The 16,114-nt window shown below is 45.1% G+C and overlaps 1 protein-coding gene across 1 annotated transcript in view; it reads right to left on the bottom strand.

The window, feature by feature from the left end:
- The window catches only part of LOC124261850 (pre-mRNA-splicing factor ATP-dependent RNA helicase PRP16-like), a 94,033-nt gene that overhangs the window by 29,783 nt on the left and 48,136 nt on the right, over window positions 1-16,114 (bottom strand). The window contains 3 exon segments of the mRNA XM_046696223.1: window positions 5,596-5,758; window positions 6,963-6,987; window positions 14,966-15,088. Of these exon segments, the coding sequence (XP_046552179.1) occupies window positions 5,596-5,758; window positions 6,963-6,987; window positions 14,966-15,088 (311 nt within the window).

The raw sequence follows: 16,114 nt of genomic DNA, 5'->3' as shown, positions 1-16,114 counted from the left end.
AAATGTGCTAGGCCGGCTCCAAATAGTGGCAGAGCAGATCTCTTCAATGGGGAGTGCCGATGCAAAAGCTTTTGATGCGGCTACTGCCCTGACCGAGTGAGCCTTCAACCCCTCAGGGGAGGCTTGCCCTTAGCCTGATAAGCGCACAAATAAATACATCGAAACTAGCCAGCGAGACAAAGTCTGCTTGCTCGCTGGCACACCAGCCTTTCCGCCACCGTAACAACAGAACAGCTGGGTACCCGTACGGATTCCCTGCGTTCGTTTGATATAGACTTTGAGGGTCTTACGGACATCCAACGGGTGAGTGCTCGTTGCAGAGGTCCCTGATGTGGAAGGCTGGGTAAGAGTGGGAAGTTCAATAGGAGCTGTCACATGGAAAGCGTGATCGACCTTCGGGCGGTACGTATCCGGGAGGCGAATACTGACACGATCAGTGTGAAACACAGTCAGCGCCAGGACATAGCATGTAAATCGCCGACCCTACGCCGACGTTACCGCCACCAGAAAAACAGCCTTCCAAGTTAACAACTGAATGGAAATAGCCGATAGGTGTGAGAAAGTTGGACCGGACAGCCAATCGAGCACAATTGACAAATCCCAAGGTGGGCTGGTTCGGCCTGACAGCAGGTCGAACCCGCTCTGCCCCAGCGAAAGCTGAGCCGCCAGACGAGAGGGTGCTGCCCCAGAAGAGCACCATCGACAGGTGTGAAAAGTGGAAATAGCGGTGGAGTAGTCGCGAATGGTCGGTCACCAGGCCTTCTTCCAAACGGGCTTGCAAAACTCCAATACTCGGACTAAATCCGCAGAGAAAAGGGATCTGCAATGCCCCTATCTGAACACCAGCGCCTGCATAGCGGGACCACCTATCCTCATACTGAACGCTTGTCGAATCCTCACCGAAGCCAGAATTGTGTCTGCAACTGCTGCAGGAATTCGCGTGCCTCGAGGCTAGACCTGGCAGAGGCCAAGCCACCCACTGAATCCATGGATTTGGGTGGGCCCGCTCTGGAGTGAGAATGTCCGGTCAGAAGGTAATAGAACAGGAGGCTGAGCCAGAAACCTGAGAATTACCGGAAACCAGCTCTGTGACGGCCAAAGCGGTGCCAGTAGCACAAGCAGCCGAGCTGGCTGGGTGGACAGCTGTGAAAGGACACGGGAATGAGTGGTAACGGCGGAACGCCCAGAGCACTTTGCCCGTCCAATCCAGCAGGAAGAAGGCCGCAGCCAACGCCTCTGGGTCCGTATTCGAGAGCAGAACAAGGGTGTCTGATTCGCCCCACCGGACGCAAACAGATCCACCTGGAACTAATCGCATAACTGGGGGAGATTACTCTGAAAATCTGCCTGTCGAGCATCCACTTCGATCGCGGGGCCAGGATCCGGCGAGAGAGCTGCCTGCTCGCGACGCGCTCTCCAGCCCGGGGAGATAAACAGGGAGTACCTGACAATCGCGACTGGTCGCACCAGAGGAGAAAGTCCCACGCCTCCGGAGGAGCGCTGGGGACACCGTGCCGCCCTGCTTCAGGATGTACGACATGGCCGTCTGGTTGTCCAACTGAAGACGGACTACCTGGCAACGGACATGCTCTCTGAAGCGCTCGAAAACCAACCGCACAGCTCTCAGTTCCAACACGTTGATGTGAAGGTGGGCTTCGGCTTCGGACCAGAGTCCGGACACCGACAGACTGCCCAGAACACCCCCCCAGCCCGTGAGGGACGCATCGGTCTGAACTGTGAGAGCTGGCGTCGGGATTTCCAAGGGGATCCCCCTGGTGAGATTCCCGACATTGGTCCACCACTGAAGGTGAGGTGTCAACCACCCGGGGACTGTGAGACTGCGCTCCAGGTCCTCCGTGTGAGCCCACAGCCGTGCCAAAGCTTGCTGTATAGGGCGCATCCTCAACCGCGCCCGCCACACTACAGAGATCGTCGCCGCCATATGGCCCAGTAGACGGAGCCAAGTCCGTGCTGGTGCCTGGGGCTGGGAGAGGAACGAAGAAACCATCTCCCGAACTCTGGTGATCCGGTCGGGCGACAAGGAAACGAGATCCTTGTTTGTTTGGAATCACGCCCCAAGAAAAACCAAGTCCTGGGTGGGTACCAGGTCAGATTTCTTGAGGTTGATTATCCACCCCAGTCGAATTAGAATGTCTATCACTGTGTGAGTAGCATCTAGACTCGCTGGCTGTGTTAGTGCTCCGAGCAACCAGTCGTCGAGGTAAGGGTAACAACGCCTTCCTTGCGAGCGAGCAAGGGTAGCCGGGACCAACATGAGCTTGGTGAACACCCTTGGGGCAGTCGATATGCCGAAGGGGAGCACCCTGAATTGGTAACACATCCCGTCGTAAGAGAACCGAAGGTACTGCTTGAACGATGGATGTATGGGCACATGCAGATACGCATCCTTTAGGTCGATTGACGTGAGCCAATCGCCGGGCTGAACAGATGAGATCACCGAGTGCAGTGTCTCCATCTTGAAGGATGGTACTTCTAGCATGCGGTTCAACCCCTTGAGGTTGAGAATGGGACGGAACCCGCCGTCTTTCTTCGGGACGAGGAAGTACCACGTGGAGTAAAATCCCGCCTGTTCCTCTCCCGGTGGAATGCGCTCGATTGCGGACTTGTCCAGCAAAGCCTGAACTTCGTCGCGCAATATGTCCGGCCTTGCCTGACATGACGGCACCTGAGTGCGGCGTATGCCGGTGAAGTCGGGCGGACCTCGCTTCCACAGTGGTAACACTGATGGTGGACAGCACCCAAGTGTTTTGTGTAGCCTTCTCCCATTCCGGCAGGAATAGAGAGAGGCGGCCTCCCACTGGGACGTCGGGTAAGAGCGCGTGCGTCGTCCCGAGAAGCGGAGCTGACTGGGCGTGACACACGGCTTGAACGACAGCCTGATGGGTTAACGGGAGGTCGGGGCAGACCTCCCGGGCCCGCGAAAAGGCTGGGAGACAGTCGAGGACTGCTCCTTGCCCTTACCCTTGGCGGACCTGTGCCTCCGCTTACCCCTGCCAAGCGGCCGAAGCCAGCCAGCGGACTCGGGTGTAGGCTGCACCCCAGCGGAGGAAGGTGGAACGGGAGCGCGGGGGCGAGACACCCGCGGGTGCTCCAACAAGGCCTTAGAGTCCTTGAAGGAGGTAGCTGCAGCGGCAGCCTCCCGTATGACCTGCTGTGCCCCTGGAAAGAGGGTCGCTCCCAGACGGAAGGGGAGGGCCAGCAAGGTCTGCTGTGTCGCTGCCGAGTAACGAGACGTCGACAGCCACAGCTTGCGCATCCCCATGACTGCGCACATCACCGTCGACGCAGCGGACCGCAAAGAGTCGCGCGCGAGGTGGGCCTGTACTTCAGATAGCTGACGGAGCAGCACGACATGCGGCGAAACGTCACCAGCATGCCCCTCCGCCTCCAGGGCCGACCTCTGTATCGAGGAGAGGTAGGCCTCATGGACCACCACCCTGACCTGCTGCATAGCGTTCCTGTAAACCTCCTCGTAGGTACGGTACGCATGCCGCAGGGGGGCGCCCGCGAGGGCAAACGGTGGAGTAACACGCCCTTGCCGAGCAGCCGGAGCTGCTCCAGAGGAAGCCGAGCCTCCCCCCAAGGCGACTGAAGTAAAAACACACTCGTCCACGATAGGTACCACGAACAGGGAATCCTCCCCAAGCTGGTATCTCCTGACAAGCTCCGGCAAGTCAAATCGGAGACGGAGACCAGACAAGAGAGGATCCACCACGTCCTGTACTAACGAGGGCAGAATGCGGAGCTGCGTCTGCGTAGGCTGCCTAGGGGCAAACGCCTCGCCTGGCAAGCGGAACTCAGCCGTGTCCGAGCTGCTAACAGGCACCGCGGCCTGGGGTAGGTACTCGGCAATCCTTTGCCGGACCTCCCGCAGAGCCGAAGAGAAACGGAAGGCACCCTCCTGCTCCTCGACCTCCCCAGTATCCATCGACTCAGCGCCCGAGCCCGAGTCTGAGGCTGGGTCTCCTCGCGAAGAGGACCCGAACCCCGACCCGGTGGGCTGCCTAGCACTAGGAACAACAGAGAGGGAAGAGCAGACAGAGTGCCCCGCGTCAGTGCCTGCAGGCGTGCACGGACCCCGGTCCCGAGACGCTGGAGGCATACCAGGCAGAACTGGTGCCTCCGCTCTCATGGGGCGGGAGGGCGCAGGGATCGGAACCCCAGGAATCATCAACGGTCCCTGCGCCAACTCCGAGAGGGGGACTGGGAGCACCTCCCTCTCCGGGGCAGCCGAGGCGTCCGGACCCGAAGCCAGAGGCAACGGGTCAACAGACGCCTCAAGGCCTAGGGATCGAGCCGGGCTCGGCGATCCCCCCCCAAGACTCTCCGCCCCATGCTCAGAGTGGGCGAGGAACTCCTGCCGGAGTCCTCCAACCGTCTCATGAACGAGGGACCTCATCGAGTCTGCGTGCTGCTGAAACATCTGAGTGATTAATGTCATGTCAAAACCGCTACCAGGAGCGGGAGCAGGGGACTGGCTACGGGATTTTTTCCCTTTAGACTTTTTAGCCTTAGACGGGGGGACCTGGGTAAGTTCCCCTCCCGCCTCCCGCATCTCTCTATAAAAGAGAGTATCGGCAGCCCTCCGCTTCTGAGCCCGGGGGGAAAACCCCAAACAAATCTCACAGGTTTCGGCCTCATGGCCGGTCTTCTCTAGGCAGACAATACATTTGTCATGCCTGTCGGCCCGTGGAATACTTTGTCCACAGACCGAACAGGAGGAAAACGCCTGAAAGCAAACACGCAAGCATGTAGCTAACGGCGGACCAGCAGCATATATACACGTAGAAAACATTGAAAAATACGTGAAGGCTACCACGGGAAGAAATAGTTGGTTCAATACGCAATATTACAACCACGTGGCACGCTAAACTTCCCGCCATGGCAGAGCAACATGTGCGTAAACCACGGGAAAGTTAGCGTAAAATAATTAATACAAAGTCACAATTATGAAACAACCGACCGCAAAGCTTTACTGTTCCTTTAGCAAAGGTAATAAAGACCATACATACAGGTAGTGTCTCAGACATTATTCTTTTTCGTTCTGAAAAGGTCAGCTCTGCTCGACACATGCGTCTGTTAGGGGCAGTGACAGCAGAAGGAATGATGATACGGGCCTAGGTGCTTACCCAGTTGGTAACTCCGTGAGGTGGGGGCCGTATAGTAAATAAAAGAGTTTATTTATTGTACAATCTTTTTATTCAAAAAACATTGATACAACTGTCACAGGACATTTTCAGCTTGGAAAAAGGATAATATGTACCCCAAGGACGATCTCTATGAAGAAGAATATGCTGTTCTCAGTTGGAGGTTAACATTAATGGTGAGTCTTCATCTTTGGCTCCATCATCCAAGATGCAACACCTTGATATGAAGAGTTAGGTTCCTTAGATCTATCAGGATATGCTGGTGATTGGGGCACATCAGTTTGTATTTACTCCAGTCCTTGACCTGTCAACACCATACACATGCTGGATCTCCTCCTCCATATTACAGTGTCACGATATACATGAACTACTTTATTTATTCACTCCCGCACTGACATAGACATAGATGGTGGAGAGAGAAATTTACCTGTGGGGGAGGATCCATGAAGTGGAACTGCAGCAAGTCTTGCACTCCCAGAGATTTCAGCAGCAACACAACGTTAGCCAGGTTGGTCCGCTGGATTTCCGGAACTGTTGTCTTCAACATCTCATCCTTGTACTGTCGAGCTGTGTACAGCCTGTAGCACTGTCTGAAAACAGAGAAGAATGGGGGTAATCTTGTTGTACGAGAAGAGTGTTGGTAATCTTGTTCTAAAATAGTCAGCCACTGCATGTATACAGAGGAGGGTAAGGGGAGGTTGTTATAGCCACTGCATGTATACAGAGGAGAGTTAGAGGAGGTTGTTCTAGCCACTGCATGTATACAGAGGAGAGTTAGAAGAGGTTGTTCTAGCCACTGCATGTATACAGAGGAGAGTTAGAAGAGGTTGTTCTAGCCACTGCATGTATACAGAGGAGAGTTAGAGGAGGTTGTTCTAGCCACTGCATGTATACAGAGGAGAGTAAGGGGAGGTTGTTCTAGTCACTGCATGTATACAGAGGAGAGTTAGAGGAGGTTGTTCTAGCCACTGCATGTATATAGAGGAGAGTTAGAGGAGGTTGTTCTAGCCACTGCATGTATACAGAGGAGAGTAAGGGGAGGTTGTTCTAGTCACTGCATGTATATAGAGGCGAAGTTAGGGGAGGTTGTTCTAGTCACTGCATGTATACAGAGGAGAGTTAGAGGAGATTGTTCTAGCCACTGCATGTATACAGAGGAGAGTTAGAGGAGATTGTTCTAGTCACTGCATGTATACAGAGGAGAGTAAGAAGAGGTTGTTCTAGCCACTGCATGTATACAGAGGAGAGTTAGGGGAGGTTGTTCTAGTCACTGCATGTATACAGAGGAGAGTAAGGGGAGGTTGTTCTAGTCACTGTATGTATACAGAGGAGAGTTAGAGGAGATTGTTATAGTCACTGCATGTATACAGAGGAGAGTTAGGGGAGGTTGTTATAGCCACTGCATGTATACAGAGGAGAGTTAGAAGAGGTTGTTCTAGCCACTGCATGTATACAGAGGAGAGTTAGAGGAGATTGTTATAGTCACTGCATGTATACAGAGGAGAGTAAGGGGAGGTTGTTCTAGTCACTGCATCTATATACAGAGGAGAGTTAGAACAGGTTGTTCTAGCCACTGCATGTATACAGAGGAGAGTTAGAGGAGGTTGTTCTAGCCACTGCATGTATACAGAGGAGAGTTAGGTGAGGAGAGGAATTGTGAGATGGTTAGCAAGAAGAGTATGAAGACTGTTTAGGTACCCAAGTTATTAAACAATTGAATGGATACCACTAGTTATACTAGGGATCAAATACATGTGAGCCTTTGACTGCCTTCTGCCTATCAAGAACACTTACCCTGGCCCTGTTCTTCCACAAGTCCACATAACAAACAACCATGTACTCCAAGTCCACATAACAAACAACCATGTACTCCAAGTCCACATAACAAACATGTATTCCAAGTCCACATAACAAACAACCATGTACTCCAAGTCCACATAACAAACAACCATGTACTCCAAGTCCACATAACAAACAACCATGTACTCCAAGTCCACATAACAAAACAACTCCATAACATAACAACCAAGTCCACAATCCACAAACAACCATGTACTCCAAGTCCACATAACAAACAACACATTCCAAGTCCAAGTCCAACATGTACCAAGTCCACATAACAAACATGTATTCCAAGTCCACATAACAAACAACCATGTATTCCAAGTCCACATAACAAACAAACATGTATTCCAAGTCCACATAACAAACAACCATGTATTCCAAGTCCACTTAACAAACAAACACGTATTCCAAGTCCACATAACAAAGAAACATGTATTCCAAGTCCATATAACAAACAACCATGTACCCCAAGTCCACATTACAAACAACCATGTACTCCAACTCCACATAACAAACAATAAATACCCTAAATCCACATAAGAAACAAACATGTACCCCAAGTCCACATAACAAACAACCATGTATTCCAAGTCCACATAACAAACAACCATGTACCCTGAGTCCACATAACAAACATGTATTCCAAATCCACATAAAAAACATGTACCCCGAGTCCACATAACAAACATGTATCCCAAGTCAAAATAACAGACAACCATGTACCCAAAATCCACATAAAAAACATGTTTTCCAAATCCACATAACAGACAACCATGTACCCCGAGTCCACTAAACAAACATGTATTCCAAGTCCACATAACAAACATATATTCAAAGTCCAAATAACAGACAACCATGTACCCCAAATCCACATAACAAACATGTATTCCAAGTCCACATAACAAACATGTATTCCAAGTCCACATAACAAACATGTATTCCAAATCCACATAACAGACAACCATGTACCCCAAGTCCACATAACAAACAAACATGTATTCCAAGTCCACATAACAAACAATAAGTCCCCTATGTCCACATAACACAAACAAACATGTATTCCAAGTCCACATAACAGTCCACATAACAAACATGTATTCCAAGTCCACATAATAACAACCACACCCCAAGTCCACATGTATTCCAAGTCCACATAACAAACAAACATGTATTCCAAGTCCATATAACATAACAACCATGTGTCCCAAGTCCACATAACAAACATGTATTCCAATTCCATGTATTCCAAGTCCACATAACAAACAACCATGTATTCCAAGTCCACATAACAAACAACCATGTATTCCCAAGTCCACATAACAGACAACCATGTACCCCGTGTCCACATAACAAACATGTATTCCAAGTCCACATAACAAACATGTATTCCAAGTCCACATAACAAACAAACATGTATTCTAAGTCCACATAACAAACAAACATGTATTCCAAGTCCACATAACACAACATGTACCCCAAGTCCACATAACAAACAACCATGTACTCCAAGTCCACATAACAAACAATATGTACCCCTAAATCCACATAACAAACAAACATGTACCCCAAGTCCACATAACAAACAACCATGTATTCCAAGTCCACATAACAAACAACCATGTACCCTGAGTCCACATAACAAACATGTATTCCAAATCCACATAAAAACATGTACCCCAAGTCCACATAACAAACATGTATTCCAAATCCACATAACAAATCCACAAAACCCAAGTCCACATAACAACAACCATGTATTCCAAAGTCCACAATAAACAAACATGTATTCCTAACATCCACAAACATGTATTCCAAGTCCACATAACAGACAACCATGTACCCCGAGTCCACATAACAAACATATATTCCAAGTCCACATAACAAACATATATTCCAAGTCCAAATAACAGACAACCATGTACCCCAAATCCACATAACAAACATGTATTCCAAGTCCACATAACAACAACCACATGTAAGTCCACATAACAAAACACAACCATGTACTCCTAAGTCCACATAACAAACATGTATTCCAAGTCCACATAACAGACAACCATGTACCCCAAGTCCACATAACAAAAGGTGGTCCAGAAAAAATTGAAAATGATCCAACCCATAGTTTTCAAGTTATTGGTAGAACAAAAATTTCTTTGGATAGACAGACAGATAGACAGATGGATGGCATGAGAGCTGGATGGATTATTTCTTGGTATACCTATAACACAGCTCAATAACAAAGGCACACACTTCTAGAGAAATTCCCAATATCTTATTGAAGACTTATCTTGGGACCTTGACCTTGAGCCTTCAAGTGACATGTGGCAAAGAAGATCAGTAAGAAAACCATGTGAGGATGACCTTTGTCTGGGAGACACATGCAAAACACCAGTGGTTATATTCTCATATGTAACACCCTTCAGTAATACTGTTTCACTTGTGGCTGAGGAATGTCTGAAGCGTTTTGTCTGATTGCTGTGTATCATCTTTAACGGGATCAAGCAGGTGAACTTATTGACAAGTTACAGCATCTATGGTCCAGTTGTTTCAGATGATGCTTGTACAGCTCTAAACTTTATCATGTTCATATGGGCATGATAGTGTAAATGTATAATTTTGGTCAGTCAGATAAAAACAAAATCATACTGACCAAGGACGAAATCAGAGATGCATATTTTTGGGGATATACTAAACAGCTACCTAATCAAAAGGTTCTTAAATGTTTTTATTGCATACCAAGAGACAAAGACAGATTCAGCAAATCAAACTACTTCAGCTACAATAACTTTAAGCTGTTCCAACAGGGATTTCTGATTGGTTGAGGTTTGGGGACTACACTATCTGGGTAATTCTATTCTGTATAGACATTAATTCAGTACTCCCAGTCATAACACCTAACATGGCATCTGTATTCATTTCTGACAATACCACTTCTACACCAATGCATCAGTATTCATTTCTGACATACCACTTCTAGACCAAGCATACAGTATTCATTTCTGACATACAACTTCTAGACCAAGCATACAGTATTCATTTCTGACATACCACTTCTAGACCAAGCATACAGTATTCATTTCTGACATACCACTTCTAGATCAAGCATACAGTATTCATTTCTGACATACCACTTCCAGACCAAGCATACAGTATTCATTTCTGACATACCACTTCAAGACCAAGCATACAGTATTCATTTCTGACATACCACTTCTAGACCAAGCATACAGTATTCATTTCTGACATACCACTTCTAGACCAAGCATACAGTATTCATTTTCTGACATACCACTTCTAGATCAAACATACAGTATTCATTTCTGACATACCACTTCTAGATCAAGCATACAGTATTCATTTCTGACATACCACTTCTAGAACAAGCATACAGTATTCATTTCTGACATACCACTTCTAGACCAAGCATACAGGCATTCATTTCTGACATACCACTTCTAGACCAAGCATACAGTATTCATTTCTGACATACCACTTCTAGACCAAGCATACAGTATTCATTTCTGACATACCACTTCTAGATCAAGCATACAGTATTCATTTCTGACATACAACTTCTAGACCAAGCATACAGTATTCATTTCTGACATACCACTTCTAGACCAAGCATACAGTATTCATTTCTGACATACCACTTCTAGACCAAGCATACAGTATTCATTTCTGACATACCACTTCTAGATCAAGCATACAGTATTCATTTCTGACATACCACTTCTAGATCAAACGCCACAGTATTCATTTCTGACATACCACTTCTAGATCAAGCATACAGTATTCATTTCTGACATACCACTTCTAGACCAAGCATACAGTATTCATTTCTGACATACCACTTCTAGATCAAGCATACAGTATTCATTTCTGACATATCACTTCCAGACCAAGCATACAGTATTCATTTCTGACATACCACTTCCAGACCAAGCATACAGTATTCATTTCTGACATACCACTTCTAGATCAAGCATACAGTATTCATTTCTGACATACCACTTCTAGACCAAGCATACAGTATTCATTTCTGACATACCACTTCTAGAACAAGCATACAGTATTCATTTCTGACATACCACTTCTAGACCAAGCATACAGTATTCATTTCTCACATACCACTTCTAGAACAAGCATACAGTATTCATTTCTGACATACCACTTCTAGACCAAGCATACAGTATTCATTTCTGACATACCACTTCTAGATCAAGCATACAGTATTCATTTCTGACATACAACTTCTAGACCAAGCATACAGTATTCATTTCTGACATACCACTTCTAGACCAAGCATACAGTATTCATTTCTGACATACCACTTCTAGACCAAGCATACAGTATTCATTTCTGACATACCACTTCTAGATCAAGCATACAGTATTCATTTCTGACATACCACTTCTAGACCAAGCATACAGTATTCATTTCTGACATACCACTTCTAGACCAAGCATACAGTATTCATTTCTGACATACCACTTCTAGATCAAGCATACAGTATTCATTTCTGACATACCACTTCTAGACCAAGCATACAGTATTCATTTCTGACATACCACTTCTAGATCAAGCATACAAGTATTCATTTCTGACATACAACTTCTAGACCAAGCATACAGTATTCATTTCTGACATACCACTTCTAGACCAAGCATACAGTATTCATTTCTGACATACCACTTCTAGACCAAGCATACAGTATTCATTTCTGACATACCACTTCTAGATCAAGCATACAGTATTCATTTCTGACATACCACTTCTAGATCAAGCATACAGTATTCATTTCTGACATACCACTTCTAGATCAAGCATACACTATTCATTTCTGACATACCACTTCTAGATCAAACATACAGTATTCATTTCTGACATACCACTTCTAGACCAAGCATACAGTATTCATTTCTGACATACCACTTCTAGACCAAGCATACAGTATTCATTTCTGACATACCACTTCTAGATCAAGCATACAGTATTCATTTCTGACATACCACTTCTAGATCAAGCATACAGTATTCATTTCTGACATACCACTTCTAGATCAAGCATACAGTATTCATTTCTGACATACCACTTCTAAATCAAGCATACAGTATTCATTTCTGACATACCACTTCTAGATCAAGCATACAGTATTCATTTCTGACATACCACTTCTAGATCAAACATACAGTATTCATTTCTGACATACCACTTCTAGATCAAACATACAGTATTCATTTCTGACATACCACTTCTAGACCAAACATACAGTATTCATTTCATTGACATACCACTTCTAGACCAAGCATACAGTATTCATTTCTGACATACCACTTCTAGATCAAACATACAGTATTCATTTCTGACATACCACTTCTAGATCAAGCATACAGTATTCATTTCTGACATACCACTTCCTAGATCAAGCATACAGTATTGATTTCTGACATACCACTTCTAGATCAAGCATACAGTATTCATTTCTGACATATACCACTTCTAGATCAAACATACAGTATTCATTTCTGACATACCACTTCTAGATCAAGCATACAGTATTCATTTCTGACATACCACTTCTAGACCAAGCATACAGTATTCATTTCTGACATACCACTTCTAGATCAAGCATACAGTATTCATTTCTGACATATCACTTCCAGACCAAGCATATTCATTTCAGTATTCATTTCTGACATACCACTTCTAGATCAAGCATACAGTATTCATTTCTGACATACCACTTCTAGATCAAGCATACAGTATTCATTTCTGACATACCACTTCTAGATCAAGCATACAGTATTCATTTCTGACATACCACTTCTAGACCAAGCATACAGTATTCATTTCTGACATACCACTTCTAGATCAAGCATACAGTATTCATTTCAAGCACGACATACCATTTCTAGATCAAGCATACAGTATTCATTTCTGACATACCACTTCTAGATCAAGCATACAGTATTCATTTCTGACATACCACTTCTAGATCAAAGCATACAGTATTCATTTCTGACATACCACTTCTAGATCAAGCATACAGTATTCATTTCTGACATACCACTTCTAGATCAAGCATACAGTATTCATTTCTGATATACCACTTCTAGATCAAACATACAGTATTCATTTCTGACATACCACTTCTAGATCAAGCATACAGTATTCATTTCTGACATACCACTTCTAGACCAAGCATACAGTATTCATTTCTGACATACCACTTCTAGATCAAGCATACAGTATTCATTTCTGACATATCACTTCCAGACCAAGCATACAGTATTCATTTCTGACATACCACTTCTAGATCAAGCATACAGTATTCATTTCTGACATACCACTTCTAGACCAAGCATACAGTATTCATTTCTGACATACCACTTCTAGAACAAGCATACAGTATTCATTTCTGACATACCACTTCTAGACCAAGCATACAGTATTCATTTCTGACATACCACTTCTAGACCAAGCATACAGTATTCATTTCTGACATACCACTTCTAGACCAAGCATACAGTATTCATTTCTGACATACCACTTCTAGATCAAGCATACAGTATTCATTTCTGACATACCACTTCTAGACCAAGCATACAGTATTCATTTCTGACATACCACTTCTAGATCAAGCATACAGTATTCATTTCTGACATACCACTTCTAGACCAAGCATACAGTATTCATTTCTGACATACCACTTCTAGACCAAGCATACAGTATTCATTTCTGACATACCACTTCTAGACCAAGCATACAGTATTCATTTCTGACATACCACTTCTAGATCAAGCATACAGTATTCATTTCTGACATACCACTTCTAGACCAAGCATACAGTATTCATTTCTGACATACCACTTCTAGACCAAGCATACAGTATTCATTTCTGACATACCACTTCTAGACCAAGCATACAGTATTCATTTCTGACATACCACTTCTAGACCAAGCATACAGTATTCATTTCTGACATACCACTTCTAGACCAAGCATACAGTATTCATTTCTGACATACCACTTCTAGACCAAGCATACAGTATTCATTTCTGACATACCACTTCTAGACCAAGCATACAGTATTCATTTCTGACATACCACTTCTAGACCAAGCATACAGTATTCATTTCTGACATACCACTTCTAGATCAAGCATACAGTATTCATTTCTGACATACACTTCTAGACCAAGCATACAGTATTCATTTCTGACATACCACTTCTAGACCAAGCATACAGTATTCATTTCTGACATACCACTTCTAGACCAAGCATACAGTATTCATTTCTGACATACCACTTCTAGATCAAGCATACAGTATTCATTTCTGACATACCACTTCTAGATCAAGCATGTACAGTATTCATTTCTGACATACCACTTCTAGATCAAGCATACAGTATTCATTTCTGACATACCACTTCTAGATCAAACATACAGTATTCATTTCTGACATACCACTTCTAGACCAAGCATACAGTATTCATTTCTGACATACCACTTCTAGACCAAGCATACAGTATTCATTTCCTGACATACCACTTCTAGATCAAGCATACAGTATTCATTTTCTGACATACCACTTCTAGATCAAGCATACAGTATTCATTTCTGACATACCACTTCTAGATCAAGCATACAGTATTCATTTCTGACATACCACTTCTAGATCAAGCATACAGTATTCATTTCTCACATACCACTTCTAGATCAAGCATACAGTATTCATTTCTGACATACCACTTCTAGATCAAGCATACAGTATTCATTTCTCACATACCACTTCTAGATCAAGCATACAGTATTCATTTCTCACATACCACTTCTAGACCAAGCATACCGTGCAAAGTACAACAGACAATGCCCATGCCAGACAACAGTGGATAAATAAGCCTTCACATAAGTTCAGTTGGTAAACAAACAGGTAAACCAACAATAACAAGGTTGGCATTGTGTCTCACCTGGCTGATTGGGAAGATCTGCAGAGCATCCATTCCAATCTTCGGATTGAACACTTTCAGCTTGCAGTAGCCAGCGTCAATCACAAACATTATACCATCAACTGCAACAGATAAAAACTGTAAGCCACAAACATCAATTAGACTCAAACTATGAGATATAATTTCCTTCACTCTCTGGCTCCAACAGCCCCCTCACACCAAGCAGTGTCCCTATTCACACAACAAGCAGTGTCCTCATTCACTCTCTGGTCCACAACAAGTCCAGTGTCCTCATTCACAACAAGCAGTGTCTGGTCCACTAACAAGCAGTGTCCCTCACTCACTCTCTGTCCCACAACAAGCAGTGTCCACATTCACTCTCTGCCCCACAACAAGCAGTGTCCTCATTCACTCTCTGTCCCACAACAAGCAGTGTCCTCATTCTAGTGTCCACAACAAGCAGTGTCTCATTCACTCTAACAAGCAGTGTCCTCATTCACTCTCTGGTCCACAACAAGCAGTGTCCTCATTCACTCTCTGGTCCCACAACAAGCAGTGTCCTCATTCACTCTCTGGTCCACAACAAGCAGTGTCCACATTCACTCTCTGGCCCACAACAAGCAGTGTCCACATTCACTCTCTGCACCACAACAAGCAGTGTCCACATTCACTCTCTGGCCCACAACAAGCAGTGTCCACATTCACTCTCTGGCCCACAACAAGCAGTGTCCTCACTCACTCTCTGGTCCACAACAAGCAGTGTCCTCATTCACTCTCTGGTCCACAACAAGCAGTGTCCACATTCACTCTCTGGTCCACAACAAGCAGTGTCCACATTCACTCTCTGGCCCACAACAAGCAGTGTCCACATTCACTCTCTGGTCCACAACAAGCAGTGTCCTCATTCACTCTAACAAGCAGTGTCCTGACTCACCCTCTGTCCCACAACAAGCAGTGTCCTCATTCACTCTCTGTCCCCACAACAAGCAGTGTCCACATTCTCACTCTCACTCTCTGTCCCACAACAAGCAGTGTCCTCATTCACTCTCTGTCCCACAACAAGCAGTGTCCTCATTCACTCTCTGGTCCACAACAAGCAGTGTCCACATTCACTCTCTGCCCCACAACAAGCAGTGTGTCCAACAAGC

This window comes from Haliotis rubra, unplaced genomic scaffold (assembly GCF_003918875.1).
Source record: "Haliotis rubra isolate DU_JTF1 unplaced genomic scaffold, ASM391887v1 Scf812, whole genome shotgun sequence".
NCBI lineage: Eukaryota > Metazoa > Mollusca > Gastropoda > Lepetellida > Haliotidae > Haliotis > Haliotis rubra.
Note: the sequence above shows the minus strand (reverse complement) of the source record. Positions and strands in the feature narration are given on the sequence as shown.